The 23,198-nt window shown below is 39.2% G+C and overlaps 2 protein-coding genes across 5 annotated transcripts; one reads left to right on the top strand and one right to left on the bottom strand.

The window, feature by feature from the left end:
- Positions 1-6,401: 6,401 nt before the first annotated feature.
- LOC112840138 (olfactory receptor 10G9-like) lies at positions 6,402-22,965 on the bottom strand. 4 transcript variants are annotated; one of them, XM_073904041.1, is made up of 4 exons: positions 22,910-22,954; positions 21,953-22,025; positions 20,717-20,883; positions 19,464-20,423 (listed from the first exon to the last, which is right to left on the bottom strand). In XM_073904041.1, exon 4 carries the CDS (start codon positions 20,397-20,399, stop codon positions 19,464-19,466), a length of 936 nt encoding a protein of 311 aa, XP_073760142.1. In that variant the 5' UTR covers positions 20,400-20,423; positions 20,717-20,883; positions 21,953-22,025; positions 22,910-22,954. The 4 variants fall into 4 exon arrangements, 3 of the variants coding, with proteins under 3 accessions (XP_073760142.1, XP_025749136.1, XP_073760143.1); XR_012381597.1 differs by lacking the exons at positions 19,464-20,423; positions 21,953-22,025 and adding an exon at positions 6,402-6,536 and having other exon boundaries at positions 22,910-22,965; XM_025893351.2 differs by lacking the exon at positions 21,953-22,025 and having other exon boundaries at positions 22,910-22,965.
- On the top strand, positions 7,260-8,195 carry LOC112840159 (olfactory receptor 10G9-like). Its single transcript, XM_025893379.1, has one exon. The coding sequence runs from the start codon at positions 7,260-7,262 to the stop codon at positions 8,193-8,195; it is 936 nt and encodes a 311-aa protein (XP_025749164.1).
- Positions 22,966-23,198: the final 233 nt, after the last annotated feature.

The raw sequence follows: 23,198 nt of genomic DNA, 5'->3' as shown, positions 1-23,198 counted from the left end.
TGCTTGAAAAAAAAAAAGGTGATATGGAAGATCATGGAGAAATTTTTTTCAATAAATTATGTTTGGACAACTCAATCAATAAGGAAAAGATACATTTAATCTCTTACCACATACCCTCTACACAATCAATTCCAGGGTTTTATAAATTCACATCTGTAAGGCAAACAATGCAGCTTTACAAGTTAAACTGAGAAAAGTATTTCTGACCCAGATATGGAAACTAATAACAATAAGGAAAAAATTGATAATTTTGGTTGCTTTCAAACTGAGAATAACATTAAAAGAATAACAAAGAAAACCAAAAAGAAAAAGTGAAAGTCAGAGATATTATTTATAGCACATATTCCTAATAAAGACTCATATTCACAATATGTAAAGAACTCCGGGAATGTATATTTTATTTTATTATTTCTTTTTATTTTTAGTATGTCTATTTTATTTTTTCATTATGTTCAGTTAGCCACTGTATAGTACATCATTAGTTTTTGGTGTACTGTTCAATGATTCATTAGTTGCGTATAACATCCAGTGCTCATCACAACACATAACCTCCTTAATACCCATCACCCTGTTACCCCATCCTCCCACCCCCTCTCCTTTCTGAAACCCTCAGTTTGTTTCCTGGGGTACATAGTCTTTCATGGTTTGTCTCCCTCTCTGATTTCTCCCCTTTCAGATTTCCCTCCCTTCCCCATGGTCCTCTGTGCTATTGCTTGTGTTCCATATATGAGTGAAACCACATGGTAATTGTCTTTCTTTGCTTAACTTAGTTCTCTTAGCATAATCCCCTCCAGTTCCATCCACGTCAATGCAAATTAGCAGCAATGTCCGTAATAGACAAACTGTGGAAGGAGCCGAGATGCCCTTCAACAGATGAATGGATGAAGATGTGGTACACATATACAATGGAGGCTTATTTTGCCATCAGAAAGGAGAAATACCCACCATTTGCATCGACATGGATGGAACTGGAGGGGATTATGCTCAATATGTATATTTTAAAAACTAGTATTATAATATGAAAGCAGGCAAATGACCAGTCTTCACCAAAGAAGAAATACAAACCAATAAGCAGCAACAAAAAATCTGCTCCATCACTTGAAGAAATAGGGAAATGAAAATTTAAATTGCAATAAAATTTGCTTAAATTAAATATCAAAATCATCAGTTACTAGAACTTTCACATTACTGAAGGGAGTATAAATTTATAGAACCACTTTAGAAAATAGTTAATCATTTTTGCATAAGGCAGGAGATATTTCCCTCATAATACAGAAATTTCTCTTTAGAAACCCATGCATACATGGATCAAAATAATGTATGAGTATTCAAGGCAGAATTTTTGCTATAGCTAAAATTTGAACACACAAATGTCTACCAAGAGTATGCTTTGCAATGGAATAATACACACCAATATAAAGAATGAATTTACAGCTATGCCTATCAAAATTACATGTCATTCAAACACAATTTTAAATAATAGAAACTAGAAATTAAGTCATAGTACATGATTCCACAAATATATATTCTAAAAAGACAAAGTTAAGCAATTATTTGCTGTAAATTCAAAATTAATAAGAAATCAGAATTATCATAGAAGTCATGATAGTTGAATGGCAGAGGACTGGCTTCAAGGAAGGGATATGTGAGAGCTTCAAGATTGCAAGCAACATTTAATTTTTGAATTTGGGTGGTGGTGACATTAAGTGTTTGCTTTATAATGAACTTTCACTGTACATTTATGCCTATGCACTTTTATCTGTATGTTATATATCACAACACAAGCAAATGACTAAATTAGAAATTAAAATTTTAAAATTTTATAAAAGTTTAAATAAATTAAAAATAAAAACAGTTAAATTAGCTTTTTTTTATTCTGGCCTATGATATGATAAACGGGACTGGATTTATTCCCTGCTATAAATACAAAACTGGACCAAAAAATATAAAAACAGGTATTTTCAGCTATGCGACAACAGGCAGCACAAGATTGTACCCTCTGATAGGGGAAAAACAAATGCAGTGAAAACTTCTGTTAGGAAACACATTCTGGACCATGATACGTGAAGGGGATACTCTCATTGAATGCCAATTGTCTTTCAGAAAATTGAATAAGTAAGAAACTTTTTTACACATCCTATGATTTCAGCATTACCTTGATACAAAACTAGTCAAAGACATTGCAAGAATAGAGCTACTGATAAATATCCTTTATAAACACAAATACAAAAATTCTTAACAAAAGCTTACCAAATCAAGTCCTTTATATATGAAAAACAACTATACATCATGATCAAGTAGGGTTGATTCCAGGAATGTAGGTTTGGTTTGACATTTAAAACTCAAGCAATATAATCCACCATATTAACAAACTATATGATCATCAAAATAGATGCAGAAAATGCATTTGACAAATTCCAAAATGCATCCCTGATAAAAAACTGTAGCAATTAAGAATACAAGGAATTGGGCACCTGGGTGGCTCAGATGGTTAAGCATCTGCCTTTGTCTCAGGTCATGATCCCAGAGTCCTGGGATCGAGTCCCACATCGGGCTCCCTGCTCCTTGGGAGCCTACTTCTCCCTCTGCCTCTCTCTCTCTCTCTCTCATGAATAAATAAATAAAATCTTTAAAAAAAGAATACAAGGAATCATTTTCAGCTTATTAAAAGAACCAAAATATTCACACCTACCTTCATATGTCATGTTAAAAATAAATTCAGCCTAAGATCAGGAGCAAGACGAAGATGTCCACACTCACCATTTCTATTAAACATTATATTAGAGATTCTAGACAGGACGACTAGGCAAGAAAGAGAAATAAACATCATCCAGATTATAAAGGAGAAGTAAACTGTCTACATGTGTAGACAACATGATCACCTATATATAAAATCTGGTGGAATATCTAAAAAAGCCACAAGAACAAATAAATGAGTTTAGACAGTTGTGGGACACAACTATTATACAAAATCAACTGTATTTCTATTTACTAACAATGAATAATTAGAACTTGAAAATGTTAAAACTACCATTTAAAATAGGATCAAAATAGAAGATAGTGATAAATCTGACAAAAGATGTGCTAGAACCTGAACATGGAAATGATACAACCTTATTGAGAGAAAGGAAAGAGATACCCAGTATTCATGGTCCGATATGGTTAAGACCCCAATTCTCTCAAATTGATCTATAGATTCAATACAGTTCTTTTTTTTACGATTTTATTTATTTATTAGAGAGAACACGAGCAGGATGGAGGGGCAGAGGGAGAGGGAAAAACAGACTCACGACTGAACAGGGAGCCTGATGCGGTGCTCGATCCCAGGACCCCGAGATCATGACCTGAGCCAAAGGCAGACACTTAACAAACGGAGCCACCCAGGTGCCCCAATTCAATGCAATTCTAATGAAAATGTCAGTGGGCTTTTTTGGTACACATTGACACAATGATTCTAAAATTTACACAGACATACAAAAGACCTTGAATAGCAAAAACAATTTTTTAGAAATAATGATGTTGGAGAAATAGTTTACTGGCAGTACAGGCAGGCCGGGTGGTGAACAAGGGTGGCAAACATAAGTGCATGGGACTCCGCCCTTCCTCAGTCCTTGTTAAAATAATAACAGAAGTCCCAAGAATATGTGGGTGGCCTTGGCTCTGCCTTTTCTTATGTGCAAAAGATGATCAGTGCAGAATTCTTGATGATGTTGGAAGTTCTGGCTCATTCTTCACCTAGAACACCATTGGGTTTTAGTGAAATATACCCTAAAAAGTAGATCACTCCTTTCTTGTTCCTGAAGAAGGTAAAAGTCAGCAAATGTCATTATCTCCTGAAGGAATCCGGGACTGAACAAGTTGTACAGTTACACATCTAGCTGAACACATCTAGCTAAGTAAGGCCTAAGCAATAAAAGCTGGGCAACAATAATGGTTTTGGCCAATGCAATAAGATAGAAAAAAAACTAATGGGTTTCTACTTTTGGAAAGGAAATGAAAATTCATATTTTATAAAAATAATATGATTGTATAACCATATAACCAAAGAGAATCAAATAGAAATTAATAGCTTTCATAAAAGCATATAAAAGAAGTTGGATAAAAATTTACATTAACAAAATTATTAGTGTGTATTTTGTAAGGTGATTTCAAAATACATTAACTGGAGCTAAACTGCAAATAATTCTTGAAGTAGCCATTCAAGACAGCATTGTGGGGCGCCTGGGTGGCTCAGTTGGTTAAGCAACTGCCTTTGGCTCAGGTCATGATCCTGGAGTCCTGGGATCGAGTCCCGCATCGGGCTCCCTGCTCAGCAGGGAATCTGCTTCTCCCTCTGACCCTCTTCCCTCTCATGCTTTCTATCTCTCATTCTCTCTCTTTCTCAAATAAATAAATAAAGTCTTTAAAAAAAAAAGACAGCATTGTGATTTTACGTTGATAATATACGCCTCATAGTAAGTGGATAGCCAATAGGGGGAAATCATGTAGTATGATTGGCTTATTGGTAGAAATATTAATTTGGAGGGCTTCAATTCCTCAAAATCCATCCTATGGCGAGTGATATCCTCCACATCCAGGTGAGCATTTCTAGTAGCAAAAGGCTAGTAAAGTTGTAATTTTCTTTCTCCAAAACCAGCAATACTTTGGGTTTTTGCTGTGTTAGATCAGGTTTTCTATTTTTTTTTAAAGATTTTATTTATTATTTATCTGACAGAGAGAGCAAGAGAGCACAAGCAGGAGGAGCAGTAGAAGGAGAGGGAGAAGCCAGGCCTCCCGCTGAGCAGGGAGCCTGATGTTGGACTCCATCCCAGGACCCTGGGATCATGACCTGAGCCGAAGACAGACAACTGACTGAGCCACCTAGGTACCCCTAGATCAGGTTTTCTTGTTTCACAAAGCCCTTTTCCTGATAACTAAGACATATGTTAGTTCTAGTAGGAAAGTATATTTTCCCTGTCTTTAGTTATATTAATTCAAGCTTAAAAAAATCAACTTTCACAGAAAATCTAAATATGTTCTAAGAAGGTACAAAGGCAGAAGTCCCTGAGAAAAGAGAAAATCTCTGAATCAGACAAGGGTGGCATCCATTCTTGACTAGAAACTTGCAGTCTGCCAAACCCTGGAGGGAGAAAGTTTAATTAGCAAGATGTTTATCTAGGAGGAGTAATAATCAGATCATCCCTGGAGCAAAGAAACTCCAGAGCCCCTGTTCATACTGGCCATAATCACCAGAAAGTAAAAGATTCATCAAAGAGACTATGAACCTCACCAGAGAAGTGTCCCTTTGGTGATGAAAGCCCATATTTTCTACCTTTGAATTTCAGGAAGAAATCAGAGTAAAGAGCAAAACAAAACAAAATATAACTAACCATATCATTCTCAGGACAAGGCATTTTCTAACCCAGAGTGTCATGGTTATTTATTTAGGAATTAATTTTTGGCTAAATAAAATGTTTTCTGGGATGGTGGCCCGTCATATATAAAACGAAGCTAAACAAAGGCATTTGGAAAAAATTCTGAGTATTTATCATCATGGGGAAGCATGATCCTCAACCATGAAGACTCAAGGGTCAAGGCAGTATCTCCGGAGACATCAAATCAATTTTAAGCTCTTATTTAAAATGTTTGTTTCTATCGCTTGTTCTTCCTGTGGTTTTGTCTATGCAAGAAAAAGAAGCATCCTACTCATCAGTGACTGAGAGTTTCTTTAAATTTTGAATTTTGCCTTATGATCCAATACTTAGTTGTTAAATTGGTAAGTAGCAAAAATTGGCAAAACCTCAGCACTTTCCATTGTTGAGAATTTTGCAGTGATTATGATGTTTTTATGTTCATACTTTTGCTTTACTTCTTCAGCTTCGGATTATATTGCTTAGTCATGGCTTCAGGGCCAGCTTTGCACAGTTTTGTAAAACACTCAAATTTCTATAAAATCACAGTCAGTAAAGTGCTTTCTCTATAAAACTTAGCATTACAACTCTGAGTTGAAACAACGGAAAAAGTCTGTTTTTATCAGATACGCCAGAATGGAGACATGCTGCTGACATGACTCTATATGACAGAAGCATCTTAGAAATTAGTAAAGAAATGCTCTTTTTCTATCAGAGAGATCCAGGTGTCGACCCAGATTTCTCTTCATTTCTCCATCCCTTTTTGTTTTCTCTTTCAATATATATTTTTGAGAACCTTCAGATCACTCAAAAGAAAGAAAGAGAGGGAGGAAGGAAGGAAAGGAAGGAAGGAAGGAAAGAAGGAAGGAAGGAAGGAAGGAAGGTGCTGTGTGAGCCCTGGAATAATAGAAATCCTAGAAACAATAAAAATTATTTCAGACTATGTATTTTTCCTTTATTTTTAAAAGAACATTGGTGTCTGTTTTATAGCAAATATAAATATTCGGTCTTGGAACTCAAAACTCAAACATGCAGTTTGGTCTTCTTTACTAATTAGGCAGATTGAATGCTTCACCGGCACCTCAAAATATATTCTGAGATGATCTGATGACACTTCAGAAGGAGTATGATTGATTGCTTAAAGTCCTGGAGGGAGAAATAATAAAAATTTAGAATAGAAATAAACAGGATGAGAGGAGGTGGGGAACATGATGGTACTCTGACCACTACTGCTTCAGGTTGGGGTCAGATTTCACAACTGATTAGGGAGTTATGATCATGGCTTCCTGTAGAACAGACGAACTTGTGAGGCTAAATCCCTGCTGGGGTTCTATCCTGACACATCTGCTGCTTCCCAGAGAGCTTTAGGAAGTCAGTTTTCTCAGCTAGTATGAATGAAGCTTTCTTTAGAAATCTGTATTTATACTGCAAATTCTCTGATGATGAGAGACTGCATCTATATATAGGGCATGTGTGTGTACATGTGCATGCTTGGGCTTGTGTGTATTTTGTGTGTTGGGGGTTGGTAAAAGAAAGAGGAAGAGAGAGACAGAGAGAGATGTCTGGATAAAGACTTAACCATGGGAGAGCATGCCAATTCTGGAAAGTTGCTGGTTTGGGTATAAATTTTCTAATTCTACAGAAAACAGAATATACAATTTACCCCCCCTTTATCTATTTGGCTGATTTGGGTACTGTAATAAGGAAGTGACCAATCTTCCTCAAAGCCCCATGTAAAGCAAAAATGCCAATGACAATTACATCTTGTGTTTTCCATCAGTGAAAATGCAGTTACCATGAAATATGATCTCAGTAAATGTTGAGTTTGCTTTCCTCCCAGTAGGGACAGAGCTCCATAATTGGGAAGAAATGACAAACATGAGCGTAGTGACAACATTCTTCCTCATGGGGCATCCCCATGCACCAGCACTGGACATCCCCCTCTTGGGAATCTTCTTGGTGATTTATGTACTCACTGTGGTGGGGAACCTCCTCATCCTGCTGGTGATCAAGGCGGATTCCCACCTCCACACCCCAATGTACTACTTCCTGACCAACCTGTCCTTCATTGACATGTGGTTCTCCACGGTCACTGTGCCCCAAATGCTGATGACCTTGGTGTCCCCAGGAGGCAGGGCGATCTCCTTTCATAGCTGTGTGGCCCAGCTCTACTGCTTCCACCTTCTGGGGAGCACCGAGTGTTTCCTCTACACAGTCATGTCCTCTGACCGCTACCTGGCCATCAGTCACCCGCTCAGGTACGCCAGCACGATGAGTGGGAGGACGTGTGCCCTCCTGGCCACCAGCACGTGGCTCAGTGGCTCTCTGCACTCTGCTGTGCAGACCACGCTGACATTCCGTTTGCCCTACTGTGGGCCCAGCCGGATCCAGCATTACTTCTGCGATGCCCCTCCCCTCCTCAAGCTGGCCTGCGCGGACACCTCCGTGAATGGGATGGTGATCTTCGTCAATATTGGGGTTGTGGCCGTGGGTTGCTTTCTCCTGATGGTGCTGGCCTGTGTGTCCATCCTCTGTTCCACCCTGAAGATCCGCGCCCCAGAGGGGAGCCACAGAGCCTTTCAGACCTGCGTCTCCCACTGCACTGCGCTCCTTTGTTTCTTTGTTCCCTGTGTTTTCATTTACCGGAGGCCAGGCTCCCGGGATGCTGTGGCTGGGCTTGTGGCAGTTTTCTACACGGCGCTGACACCCCTTCTAAACCTTGTGGTGTACACCCTGAGGAACAAGGAAGTGAAGAAAGCTCTGCTCAAGGTGAGAAGTAAGTCAGTATTCACTCAACGTAAATAATGAAGAAAGGACAGATACGGCTAGCTTCTCTTTTATTTACTTAGAATTTAATTAAACCACCAACCTGAACACTATAATTGTAAGGAACATTTCAATTATCCAATCTTAATTTTAATTAAAATTTAATGCATTTTTAATTTTTCCCTCTGCATTGCTTGCCAGAACCCCAGTATAAGCAGCCATTTTTCATGACAATCTAAGAGGAAGGATGATGGCTTATCCTTCTCTTTCATGTTCTATCAAGTAACTCATCAGAAAAGTAGTTTATGTCTACCCTCTATATAAACATTTTCTAGAATTGTTCTGCAGTATAATTCACTTATATTTTGTTTTGTGCAATTTAAATCAAACCTTACTAAAGATATCTTTCTTTCCATTTTGAAACCTTTATAAGGGCTAGTATCTATAATCTAAAATCTATAAAGAACTTATCAAACTCAACACCCAAAGAACAAATAATCCAATCAAGAAATGGGCAGAAGACATGAACAGACATTTCTCCAAAGAAGACATCCAAATGGCCAACAGGCACATGAAAAAGTGCTCAACATCACTCGGCATCAGGGAAATCCAAATCAAAACCTCAATGAGATACCACCTCACACCCGTCAGAATGGCTAAAATTAACAAGTCAGGGAACAACAGATGTTGGCGGGGATGTGGAGAAAGGGGAACCCTTCTACACTGTTGGTGGGAATGCAAGCTGGTGCAACCACTCTGGAAAACAGTATGGAGGTTCCTCAAACAGTTGAAATTAGAGCTACCGTTCGATCCAGCAATTGCACTACTAGGTATTTACCCCAAAGATACAAATGTAGGGACCCGAAGGGGTACGTGTACCCCAATGTTTATAGCAGCAATGTCCACAATAGCCAAACTGTGGAAAGAGCCAAGATGCCCATCGACAGATGAATGGATAAAGAAGAAGTGGTATATATACACAATGGAATATTATGCAGCCATCAAAAGGAATGAGATCTTGCCATTTGCAACGACGTGGATGGAACTGGAGGGTGTTATGCTGAGTGAAATAAGTCAATCAGAGAAAGACATGTATCACATGACCTGACTGATATGAGGAATTCTTAACCTCAGGAAACAAACTGAGTGTTACTGGAGTGGTTGGGGGTGGGAGGGATGGGGTGGCTGGGTGATAGACATTGGGGAGGGTATGTGCTATGGTGAGCGCTGTGAATTGTGCAAGATTGTTGAATCACAGATCTGTACTTCTGAAACAAATAACGCAACATATTTTAAGAAAAAAAGAAAAAGAAGAAGATAACAGGAGAGGAAGAAAAGGGGAGTATGTCAGAGGGGGAGACGAACCATGAGAGATGATGGACTCTGAAAAACAAACTGAGGGTTCTGGGGGGGGGGATGGGTTATCCTGGTGATGGGTATTGAGGAGGGCACATTCTGCATGGAGCACTGGGTGTTATGAACAAACAATGAATCATGGAACACTGCACCAAAAACTAATGATGTAATATATGGTGATTAACATAACAATAAAAAAATTAAAAAGAAAAACAACACATATAATATTTGCAATTCATTATATAATATAGTATCTATATGATGAAATTTTTACATATCCAAATATCACACCAAAAATACTTGATTTTTATGAATGGCTTTATTCACATTTATGAGCTAATTAAAACTGTATAACTCTTGGCGTACTGGGTGGTACAGTCGGTTAAGCATCTGACTCTTGGTTTTGGCTCAGGTCATGATCTCACTGTCATGATTTCATAGTCATGGGATCAAGCCCTGCATCAGTCTCCACATTCAGTGCAAAGTCTGCTTGAAATTCTCTCTCCCTCTCCCTCTGCCCCTCCATTTTCTGGTCTCTCTCTCTCTCTCTGAAATAAATCTTTAAAAAAACTGTATAACTCTATAATTTTTTCACTTTGACTTCCAAGATTTTTTAAAGTAAATATTTGTCTACTTATGTGTTCTATGCATTATTTCTACTGGCTTGGTCACTGATACAACTAACTAGATTGTTGTTGTATATTTATAGAGTTCCTGACTTTTATCTTAAATGCAAAGCTTCTATTCTTAGCAATCTTAAAATTATTTCTATGAGTAAGCATGGGACAGATAAATATATAAAAAAGAGAAAATAATCTTAGAACAAAAATTTACTACCAATAAACACTGAAAGTATCTTCCAATTTTAGAACCAGATCCTAGTAACCAGATCCATGGAATTATATTGTCTGTAGTTCACATTTGTTTGACTTAAAGTGTAAAACGAACTTTGGACACCATCTGGGGAGGTAAGACTTGGGCCATGAACCTCAAAAGCAGTCATTCAAATATATACCTATATTGATAGCATAAAGTAGTTTTTCTGAAAATAAATGCTTAATTTAAATGTCACATGTATCCCGTTAATGCAATAAATGTCAACACTGCCTAGCATGCTAAGAAGAGAAGAAGAGAAAACTGGTAGGAACCTGTTAGAACTGGAGATCACTTATCAGACTCCTCAGATCTGCAGCACCTGCCTTCCAGAGACGCTTTAGCAAAACAACCCATCTGTGCTATGTTGTGTATCTTGCTCTAAGTAAGTTATGAGACTATGCTGGGAGGAAAATCATGCTATCTATAAAGGTATACTATAAACCATGAAATAGTGATCTATGCAAGAGGTTAATCACTAATATTGACTTCAATAAACCAGACTCATATGGCCTAATCTATAACCCTACTCAATTTTCAAAGGAGAAAACTGAAGACAAGTTAGATCAAACTTACTTAGCCATTGGATTCACTTGGATTCTTTCTAGTTTGTAACATCATACTATTTTACTTAACTCACAGTAGCACAAAATGTTATGGGACATTTACTGATAAGTCACGTGATAAGCAACAGATACACCCAAAGAACTGACATAGTCTCCATATTAATGAAGCTCATCATTGGTGAGGGGGAAAAACTGGTGTTTTTCATCCAGGGATTGAAATAAGTATAATGGATACTCAAGGAAAGACCCATTAGTAGTTTTTACTTGGAAATATGCCAAAAGATTCAAAATTCCATAAAAAAGGTCAAACAAAGCCATGTTGAAAGTAATTTGAATGTTCAATGATGATATATAAGATAAATATCAGTGTCATTTTTTAGTGGAAATCGTTATTGAAATAGGTGTAGAATCACATAAAGTTGTATGCAGTAAAGTGGAAAGATCCCTTCTACCACTTTCCTCAGTTTCCTCCAATGGCAACAATTTGTAAAACTGTAGCATAATATTACAACCAGGATAATGACATTGGTCTAATCCACAGATCTTATTAACATTTGCCCTGTTTTATTTGTATGTGTGTCTGTGTGTGTGCATAGGTGCATGCTAAGTAGTACACAACTGTAACACCTGTGTAGTTTTGGGTGTCCATTACCACAGTAAACATTCTGAACAGTTCCAAGATTGTAAGAATTTCTTGTGTGAGGATTTTTAGCTAATATAAATATTGACCACTGAATAAAGCCATCAAATATTAGTAGTTAATTGTTAGAGGTTTGGATAAAACAACTTTGGATTTCTTTTATCCAACCTGCTAACATTTTTTACGTTCTCTTTTTCCTCTTTCCTGCCTAAATCCACCTACTTAGCCATTCAATATGTAAATATGTATTAAGTGCTATGCATCATGAGCACAAAGATTAAAGAGACACAGACTTCCTTTTCAAGGAGCTTAGATCCCCAATATAAAAGAAGCATAAGGACATCAGAAGAGGGGTCAGTAAAAGTAGACAAATCATGAAGGGACTTGTCTGCAACACAAAGAAAAAGGACTTTGATCTTACACATTTTGGAAAGTTATTGAAATACAACAAATGTAACAGGAATATGATGGTATTTCCATTTAGACATATAACTAATAGCAACATGAAAGATAGTTTGGAGGAAGGAAACTTGAGGGGAGCAAGGTCAACTAAAGAGCCTTTTCACCTGCATCTTAGAAAAGAAAGAAACACACACTGGTGACAATCCAGGTCAGGCATTGGCAGCAGGCATCGAGCATGGTGCAGCGGGTGGCAAATGGTAGCCAAGTGGGTGAGGAGGTCGAGCTGATAGAGAAGTTAGTATGCTTTGGCAGTTGTGACAACAAAGTAGAGAAAGTACTAACAGTGAGTTCTGAGGGCATAATGAAGAGCCTAATTTTGAAACTGTTCCGGCTAAGTACCTGAAGAAGTTTCAAGTAAAATTATCTGGTTGACAGCGTAGCTTAGGAGACAAGGCAGGTAAAACCTACAAGGTTAAGTAAGCAAGAGGACTGGCTACTACAGTTCCTTGGTTTGTGCTGGGCTTAAACGTCCATTTCCTTCTCCCATTCAATGAGTAGCATAAAAAGGGGCCATAAAAGGAAGGGTAACCTCCACCCTTCTTACTTTTCCACACAAGCCCAAGAAACATAATCTTCGGGAGATTTGTACAAGTCTGTTGTTGAACCTTACAGAATTATTTGTCACAACAACACCCAAAGAGCTTTACAGAGATTGTAAAGTTAAAGAGCCCCGGAGTTAGTGCTTGGAAGAGCAGTTACTTCTCCATGGTATGGTCCTGGGAGATACCAAGGGATGGAAGGTCCCAAACTGCTGTTCTTCCAGGTTCCTAATGCTATTGAACTATTCCTCTGCAGAGAGTACATGTAAATAGCATCAGGAGCATATGTGAAGCAGAAGAGAAGGAAATGAAGTCAAAGAAGCACTAACGTGAATCATGAAGGGGGAGCTGGCAGGTTTGGGGAATGAAGGTGGACATAGTAAGCACACAGTGCACATAGTCACCGCGGAAACACACAACCTGTGCATTTAAAGGCAGTGAAAACACTGTAACTCATACTAATCTAGACGGTGCACAATTGGCATGAGTATTGATCAGTGGAGAAGAAGAGATCAGTGGAGAAGAATACGAGTCCAGACCCACACACATCACTCAGTTGACTTTTAAATGCCAAACCACTTCAAAGGGGGATATATGTGCCTTGAAGAAATGATGCTTAAGAAGCTGGCTGCCCATCAATAAATACTGACTCTTGACTACCACTTCACTGCATACACAGCAGTTGTCTTAGACTGGATTATTAACCCAAATGTAAAATTGCTATTAGTAAGTTATTCTTCAGTGAAATAATATTTTAACTGCTGATCAAGCTTCAACAATGATACAGATTGACAAATATGGAAATAAAGTGCAAAGAGTGTGAGAAGATAACTGTCAATCAAGCAAGAATTGCATACTACTAAACGCAGAGAACAAACTGGTGGCTCTCAGAGGGGCGAGGCTGGGGGGAGGGGCGAAGTGGGTGAAGGGGAGCAGAAGGTACAGGCTTCCAGGTATGGAATGATCTAGTCCCAGGGACGAAAGACACAGCATAGGAAATCCGGTCAGTGATATTGTAGCAGTGTTGTGTGGTAACAGATGGAAGCTGAGCTTGTGGTGAGCAGAGCATAATGGGCAGACTTATCCAATCACTGTCGTACACTTGAAACTAATGTAACATTGTGCGTCCACCATGTTCAATAAAAAAATAAATATAATTGAATCCCAAGTAACTATCAAATATGAGTGTGAAATAATGACACTTAGAGACATTAAAAAATGGAAAGTTTCTACCACTACTACAACCACATCAAGTAACTTAAAAATATATAACACAATAATAAAGCTTACCCTGAAACGAGAATTTGAGATATAGGAAGGAATAGAAAGTTAAAAAATCAAACCTATAAGTAAATCTGAATAACCATTGTATCATTAAAAATAATGTTCAGTTCTTGAGCTTAAAAAATCATGATTTGTGACTTCTGGTTTCATCTCCAACATGTGAAGAGCTTGGAAGTTGTCCCTTGCCTTCTTAAAACATGCAAATTGGGACACATTGAAAATCAAGGCTTTTCTTGGACCCATCAGAGAGCTGAGGTCACTGGGCAAATTGGTCTGGGAGAGTGACGTGTAATTACCATACAGCAGGCTGCCCATTGTGACCTTGCTCTTCTGTGTTGATTTTAGAGTGTGGTCCACCTGTGAACGGTTTGTCACACTTCGTTACTGATTTCAAATATTCTCATATCACATTGTCACACGTGTGAATAAGCACCCAGCAGGCAGGCTTTGGAGGAGAACTAACTAGAAGGTCTCCCATGTCTCACCCACGAACAGCTCAATCCATGAAAGCCCTTGTCTTCTGCTTGTATCTAATAATCTGAAGTGCTAGCATTAGGGCATCTGACCCCCTGACACTTGTTGCACAAATTTAAATAATTTCAAAATTCTACTATGGCTTTCCATGGCCCCTGCTGACTGTGGGTGAACTGGAACAACAGAGTGATACCAAATCTCTAGGGTTTCACCAATGCCTGTTTGATCTAATATGTAATGCCCCTGGTCACTTTGCTAGTATGGGTATCCAAACATGAGAACAAGGCCCCTGAAAATAGTTTGATAGAGATAACTTTGAATAAGGATATGACCCTAATACTTATTTTGAAAATGAGTTCTACTATTCTACCAAAGAGGAGGAGATATGCTATTGTCTTCATTTTACCCACAGTGAGAAAAATCGGGTCACATTGCAAACATTTGAGTTAGACCTTAGTCAGACTTAGTGCAGCCCACCTAATACTTCCTCATCTCTACCTCAGGGACATGGTAGGATTACACCTTCTTCTGGCCTTCTTGTGGTTGGGTGGGGGCACGCCTGGTCAACATGTATGCATGGTCTGGATACAGAGATTTTTCAGACAATAAAAAGAAATGTGAAAAGCCTTGGGTTTAGTGTCTTGTGTCCAAATGTTCTTCTTGTTAGAACTAAAAGATTCAACATGCAATATGATTTGGCCTGGAAAACAGAAGCTCTGCGAATTTGGAGCAGACTCCAAAACACGAAAACTGAAATCACCTTTATATTATTCATACTCTGTATGTACTAATTATTTTGAGTTATGTGGTTGAAGCAAGTGTTTGTCATCTGGATATGTTATTTTCTTTATTTTCAGGTGATAATTCACTCTACTACCTAATCTGTGTTAGATGTCATGTTGTTTACATGTCATGTTGTTAGATGTCATGTTGTTTACATCATGTTTACATATGTAGCAGCCCATATATACATTAGGACACTGTAAGATTCATTTGTCTACTTAGTGTTTCCCATTGGACTCTGGAGTTCTGGAGCACAGATACTGTCTTGATACCCTGTATTCCCTGTGGCTTAAATATAAGAGTCACCAGTTGGCATGGTGATGGGTATTAAACAGGGCACGTTCTGCATGGAGCACTGGGTGTTAGGCACAAACAATGAATCATGGAACACTACATCAAAAGCTAATGATGTAATGTATGGTGATTAACATAAAAATAAAAAAATTTAAAAAATATAAGAGTCACCTAATTTAAATTGTTGAAGGAGTCACCTAATTTAAATTGTTGAAGGAATTACTGCATTGATTAATTATTTGAGAAAGCACGAGTGAATGAACAGGCCTCAGCATTGGGATCATTATAAAAGTCACCCCATTCATTCCGGATTTGAGCCTGATTTTTTCTATATAAGTTATTTACCTCTTATAACTCAGCTACTATGTCTATAATATAGACAGTTCTCAACCACTAGTGAACTCAGAAAATTTAGCTTCAAGGAATCAATCAGACACATCATGCTATGACCAAGCAATATTTTCAAAATTCAGGTTAAAAGGGGAATGGCACCACTCATAATGAGCTTCAGTGGAGAAGTTCTACACTCCAGAGCTGTTATTTTGAGGAGAAACCCAGGAGAATAAATCAAAATGTGGCACAATGTGTTGAGACATTTGCTCAGATTTCATTGTTCCCCACGTGGAATGCAAACATCAATTCTCCAGTATTTTATTCCTTTTTATTTTCCCTTTTTGAAAACAGTACTAATAGCTCTTGGAGCATACTAACAACTCATTGAAGTATTTACAAAATAAGGTGTCCCAATTATTATTTGATAATGTAAAGGATTCATTATTGAAGTATTAAAATTATCCAACATTCTTCTTTATTTTCTGGGATTTCTTCATGCCATTCTACCTCTGTCATCTTTCGCTGTTTCTTCTTTTATCCCTTTTCCAATTGCATGAAGAAGGAATGTGTGAACAGAGACAATGGGAAGAACTTCCAAGTTTCAGGGTTACTTTTGTGGTGCCGATCATACCACAGAGAGACAAATGTTGAGGACGAAGGAAAAAAGGTTTTGGTGTAGACATAGGAAGTTTGATTTGATCTCCAAATGAAAATACCAAAGAAACTCAAGTTATTGGGGACTTGAACTTAAAAATAGGAACAGCATGGAGGGAAAGAGGCGGCATCTGTTTAGGAATGATACCTAGTATTATGAGTGTGGATCGGAAGTCGGGTGCCTCAAAAAGTAAATGTTTGAAAATAGAAAGGGTCTGTAGCAGGGAGAATATTCTAAAGAAATCACACCAAGATTGTTGTAGGTGGAGACTATGGGACTATGACAGTATTTTTCCCAGAGGAATCCACAGCTTCATGTGGAACACATAAGGAAACAGATGGGATGATACCACGGGATGACACGTTTGCAATCTCACTTTGGTGGAGGTAGAGTAGATCATGTGCTTTTCATAGTCTACGGGGGAAAATGTAGTTTCTAACAAAACTCTACATTTCTGTTATAAAATACACATAACTATTCAAAGATCTATGTTTTGTTATTCCAATAATTACTTATGTTTATTGATATTGCTCTGCTCCCCCAAAATGGAAAGTTTCTGAAATTAGTGATCGTAATAATACAGCAGAATTTAACACCATGGGCTTTGGTGCCAGATAGCCTGAAATTAAACCTTGACCATATTCCTTACTAGTGCATGAATTTATCAAGTTATCTAACCGGCCTTCGTTTTCTCATTTTTTATAGTAGGAGAACCTATCTTGTAGGGTTCTTGTAATGATAAACTTATAAAGTGTCTAGCATATCCCAAGCTCAATAATGTTACTGTGTTTGCTTCTGAATTATTCTAGAATAACTTAATTCATTATAATTTTAATATTTCAGATACTTTCCTATAAATTCCTTAAAAACTAGTAAATATAGGGGTAGGAAATTTATTAAAATAGTTAATGAATCAGAATGATCACATTGTCCATAATTAGCTGGAGTAAATTTATTATCTGTAAGGTGATTTAAAGAAAGCAACCCTCATGTATTTTCAAAAATACTATTTTGGGGGCCCCTGGGTGGCTCAGTCATTAAGTGTCTGCCTTTGGCTCAGGTCATGATCCCAGGGTCCTGGGATCCAGCCCTACATCGGGCTCTCTGCTCAGTGGGAAGCCTGCTTCTCCTTCTCCACTCCCCCTGCTTGTGTTCCCTCTCTCGCTGTGTCTCTCTCTGTCAAATAAATAAATAAAATCTTTAAAAAAAATACTATTTTGGTGTCTGGAATCATAGACAGAATTTGTGAAGAGAATGATTCTGAGAATCAGGCTGACTGGTGGCCCCAGGTTTGAACTTTAAATCTTTGAGAATTTACTGCCTGGGTGGCTCATTAGTTTAAGAGTCTGCCTTTGGCCCTGGTCATGGTCTCAGGGTCCTGGGATGGAGCCCCATGTTGGGCTCCTGGCTCAGTGGGAAGCCTGTTTCTCTCTCTCCCTCTGCTCCTCCCCATCTCGCTCATGCTCTCTCACCCTCTCTCTCTCTCTCTCGAATGAATAAATTAAATCTTTAAAAAGAATTTATTATGAATCAGTATCACTCAGACCACTTATAAACAATCATTTAATCCTCATAACAGTATTTTGGGAGAGGGTCATTTCTGAGATGGAAAATTGAAGTAAAGAGCACAAAATTATTTCCAAAGTTATTTGAGCCAATATTTCTTTTTGTTTGGGCGCAAGTATAGCATTTCATCCATTATATGTGGATGCCCACAAGTATGGGCCATGTAGCTATTAAATAGGTATTTTCAGGGTCTTTTGTCCTCTCTGGACTTTTTTTCTGATTTATAAAAGAAATGTTGAAATCCCATGAACAGGTTACTTAAAGATATTTTCATTTTTCTACCTTCTACATAGGAAACATCATTGGCCCCAGCCTGCAATGTGGGGTGTTCTGGTTCCAAAGCAGCTTATAGTTTGGTGCAGCTAGATTTCCAAGACCCTAAGATGGTAGGTACACGAGCTCCTTGGGCAGATGACCAGCCACCACCAGCTGTGGTAAAAGAATCCAGTGTCGAATGGTTCGGTGCTTACTGTGGACACATGGTCAGGTAGCACTGGAAATCAAGGTCAGAATATGTGATGGAGACTAGTGGTTTCTGTCTTTACCTTCCTCCTGCTCTATCTCACCCAGCCTGGGAAACTGCAGGGTTCTGACAAGGGGGCGATTGTCAGTTCCTGAGAGGAGCATGTCAGCTCCACAGCCCATCCTGGCAGACCCACCTAGAGAGTTAAGGAGCTGCTCAGAGCTTAGAGAACTCTTTCAGAGGTGCCTGGCTGGCTCAGTCAGTTAAGCGTCTGCCTTCGGCTCAGGTCATGATCCCAGAGCCCTGGGATCGAGCCCCGCGTCGGGCTCCCTGCTCAGTGGGGAGCCTGCTTCTCCCTCTCCCTCTGCTCCTCCTCCCACAACTTGCTCTCTCTCTCTCTCTCAAATAGATAAATAAAATCTTAAAAAAAAAAAGAAACCTTTCAATGTCGGAGCAATTAACATGGTAACAATATGCCAGAAAGAGGGGTGGTCACACTGGGACACACACACACACAGCCACTAACAGACTGAGAAGGCAGTCACACAGCTGTAACCATGAGTAAGTGACTCTGATATTTGAGGCTGTCCTTGGACACTATGCCCAGGAGTGTAACTCCCAAGTTGTGTACATAAGCCTTCAGAAAAAATTTTAAAAAGCATATTATAAACTTAGGTATATGAATAAAACAACCCTTGTGTCTGAGTTCCAAGCACAATACAAAATTTTTAAGAAGGCAAAACAATGTTATATGTGAACTGTAGCTCAGTAAAATGGAACAAAAGATAAGAAAAACACAGAAAAAATTTGATGGACCAAAATTTAAGCAAGCTCATCATCAAGAAAATTTGATTCCGATCTTAAAAATTCCTCAGAAAATCCATGAAACAAGTATTTCTGAGTGGATGGTTTTGGAGAACATTTAACACTGAGAAACACACATGTAATACGTTGCATGTTGATGCATAAGTTATATTAGTATTTTTTTTAGAAAAATGAGCATATCTACTTTCTAGTGTTTATTTGCTCTGGGAATATGTTACTATGTCTATAAGCTTCCACAGAGCTTTCTTCACTTCCTTGTTCCTCAGGGTGTACACCACAAGGTTTAGAAGGGGTGTCAGCGCCGTGTAGAAAACTGCCACAAGCCCAGCCACAGCATCCCGGGAGCCTGGCCTCCGGTAAATGAAAACACAGGGAACAAAGAAACAAAGGAGCGCAGTGCAGTGGGAGACGCAGGTCTGAAAGGCTCTGTGGCTCCCCTCTGGGGCGCGGATCTTCAGGGTGGAACAGAGGATGGACACACAGGCCAGCACCATCAGGAGAAAGCAACCCACGGCCACAACCCCAATATTGACGAAGATCACCATCCCATTCACGGAGGTGTCCGCGCAGGCCAGCTTGAGGAGGGGAGGGGCATCGCAGAAGTAATGCTGGATCCGGCTGGGCCCACAGTAGGGCAAACGGAATGTCAGCGTGGTCTGCACAGCAGAGTGCAGAGAGCCACTGAGCCACGTGCTGGTGGCCAGGAGGGCACACGTCCTCCCACTCATCGTGCTGGCGTACCTGAGCGGGTGACTGATGGCCAGGTAGCGGTCAGAGGACATGACTGTGTAGAGGAAACACTCGGTGCTCCCCAGAAAGTGGAAGCAGTAGAGCTGGGCCACACAGCTATGAAAGGAGATCGCCCTGCCTCCTGGGGACACCAAGGTCATCAGCATTTGGGGCACAGTGACCGTGGAGAACCACATGTCAATGAAGGACAGGTTGGTCAGGAAGTAGTACATTGGGGTGTGGAGGTGGGAATCCGCCTTGATCACCAGCAGGATGAGGAGATTCCCCACCACAGTGAGTACATAAATCACCAAGAAGATTCCCAAGAGGGGGATGTCCAGTGCTGGTGCATGGGGAAGCCCCATGAGGAAGAATGTTGTGACGAGGCTCACATTTGTCATTTTCTATGCCTTTCCTGCTTCTCCCTATGGGAATAGAGAGAGCACCCAGCATTTAATTGAAACTGAAAACCCATTTTCATGTGGCAACTACATCATCCCTGGCAGATAATTTTAGAGTTATACTCAACTTGCTTCATCATCATCCTCTCTCTCTCTTTTTCTCTCTCTTGCACGCCCACAAACGTGCACACACAAATGAGGCACACACAGATATATGTAGAAGAACGTCTTAGAAATCCATTGTATTAACTTCTGGTTATGTATCATAAATGACCACAAACTTAGCAGCACAAAACAATGCAAATTTCCATTCTTACAGTGTTTGAGTCAGGAGAGCTGGGTGTTCTGTTCAAGGTTGAAATCAAGACGTCAGTTGAGTCTGGAATCTCATCTGAGTTGGGATCCTCTTCCAAGCCAATGGAGATTGTTGGCAGAATTCAGTTCCTTGCAGCTTTAGGACTCATGTGTCTGTCTTTCTTACTGGCTGTTGGTAGGAATTCTCACTCTCAGCTTTAGAGCCCACCCTCAGGTCCTAACCACCTGGCCATTTGATACCTTGACAGCTTACTGCTTCAAAGCCAGTAAGAGAATCTTTCTCCAGTTTGTTGTGACAAAGTTGATGTAACAGAATAAATCATGACTGATAACCCATCACAGTCACAAGTCTCACCCACACTCAAGGGGAGCTGATTCAGCAAGGAATGTTCACCAGAGGGCAGCCATGGGGGGGGGGTGGCTTTTGGAATTCTTTTTCTCCAGAGTTTATGTGGAAACTTAAAGAACCAAGAATTTAATTGCCGATAGGGTTGCACACTTCAAAAGTCTACAGTACAGCTGAATAATTCTTTGGGGTCCTCATATGTAACTCAGCAGTAGTAATACCAGCTGAGAAATTGTACGTATTAAATAAGACAGTAGATGTGAAGTCCTTAATAAAGTGTCTGTCACTTGATAGCTGCTCAACAAATGATAATGAATCATTCAAAATTGCCTTGTGATACAGAACTAGCTTCCTATCTATATCTACTGATATCTATCTATCTACCAATCTATCAGAGTGGGGGAATGAGAGAGAGAATAAATTCTCTTTGTGTTGTAGAAACTTCTCAATTTCAAAGCTAGATCTTTGAGGAAGGTTTCATCACTGGTATTTGACTGATGGCTCATTACAACCACCACCTGCTTATAAAGGGAGTTCCCTCAGAGGAATTGAGAAACTCAATTCCATGGCATGATCCCTGCGATCTTCCATTTGATCCAGAATACACCAAGTCTTGTACACTGCTGGTTCCATACTCGTCTTACAATAGGCTATCCTTTATGAAGCTCTAAGAACATAAAATATATACGTGTTCTCCCAAACACAATCCACTGACAGTTTTCTTACATATCTCCTTCTATCTTAAATATCTAGATATTTAGGCTAATTTGGCTTTGTTAGAGATAATATCCCTCCCTCCATCTTCCACTCTTCATTCTCATAAATTCAGGCAATGCCCATATAAGAGAAGACATCTCCATCAAGTGTATGGCTCTTATTTAAGACCTACTACCTGAGACAGGAAGAACAGAACAAACATCAGAGGAAAGGATGTTGCCAGCTTGATGTCAAGAAAAGTTGGGCTTCTGTACAATGAAAAGTGAGACAGAATTGATGTTTTTTATTTCATCCAAATTAGTCTTGAGTTCATGGTCATTATTAATTATTCTTTGAGGGAAGACTATTGAAACTGGCTCCACAATATGAGAGAAGCCAAGATCTCTGTTCTCAGCAAAGCTTAGGCAAAATGTATTCTGTGTCTAGACAATGTGGCTTAAGCTACATCTAAGCTGTAATTTTCATGGGTAAAGGGGAGTGGGAGGTTCAGGCTTCCAGGTATGGAATGAATAAGCCATGGGCATGAAGGCACAGCATAGGAACTACAGTTGATGGTACTGTCACAGCGTAGTATAGTGACGGGTGGTAGATGCACTTGTGGTGAGAGGGGCATAAAGTACAGAGAAGTTGAATCACTATGTTGTACACCTGAAAGTAGTGTAACAATGTATCAACTATACACACAAAAAGATTTTGAAACCATATTTTTCAAATAAGAGGAAAAATAACAGACAGAATTATCATAATCTCTTATATGGACATCAGAATTCAAATAATGGTACAAATGTATCTGAAATTTCTACTTTACCAGCAGGATCCCATACCCAGGATAACTTCACATTCAGATTAGATGAAATATGAAACTTTTCATCAGGTGAATTGCAAAGTAGCCTGAGATTTAACACAGGAATATCAATTATGGTGTCAGTGTGTGTGTGTGTGTGTGTGTGTGTGTGTGTGTGTGTGTGTGTGTGTGTGTGTAGTGAGGAGAAACAGACAGATGGAGACAGAGAAAGAGAGACTTAATAACCCAATGTAGAAGGATGTCTTACAATACCCAAGCATCTTATCTCTCTGTGGAAGTTCAAGAGGGAGAGAAGACTAAGAGAACTCTACTGTTTTAAGAACTTACCTTACAGTATGTCATTCATTTCTGTATAAAACTGATCCGTGTTAGATCTGTACCTCTGAAACAAAAAATGCAATATATGTTAAGAAAAAAAAAAAAGAAGATAGCAGGAGGGGAAGAATGAAGGGGGGGAAATCGGAGGGGGAGACCAACCATGAGAGACGATGGACTCTGAGAAACAAACTGAGGGTTCTAGAGGGGAGGGGTGTGGGGGGATGGGTTAGCCTGGTGATGGGTATTAAAGAGGGCACGTTCTGCATGGAGCACTGGGTGTTATGCACAAACAATGAAT

Source organism: Callorhinus ursinus, unplaced genomic scaffold (assembly GCF_003265705.2).
Source record: "Callorhinus ursinus isolate GAN/ISIS: 27379988/994484 unplaced genomic scaffold, GSC_fseal_2.0 scaffold19, whole genome shotgun sequence".
In the NCBI taxonomy this organism is placed as follows: domain Eukaryota; kingdom Metazoa; phylum Chordata; class Mammalia; order Carnivora; family Otariidae; genus Callorhinus; species Callorhinus ursinus.
The sequence above is the reverse complement of the archived record's forward strand: the minus strand, read 5'-3'. Positions and strand labels throughout refer to the sequence as shown.

Excerpts from the sequence above, each read along its gene's own strand:
- LOC112840159 (XM_025893379.1), top strand. The coding sequence starts at position 7,260 with ATGACAAACATGAGCGTAGTGACAACATTCTTCCTCATGGGGCATCCC.
- LOC112840138 (XM_025893351.2), bottom strand. The coding sequence starts at position 20,399 with ATGACAAATGTGAGCCTCGTCACAACATTCTTCCTCATGGGGCTTCCC.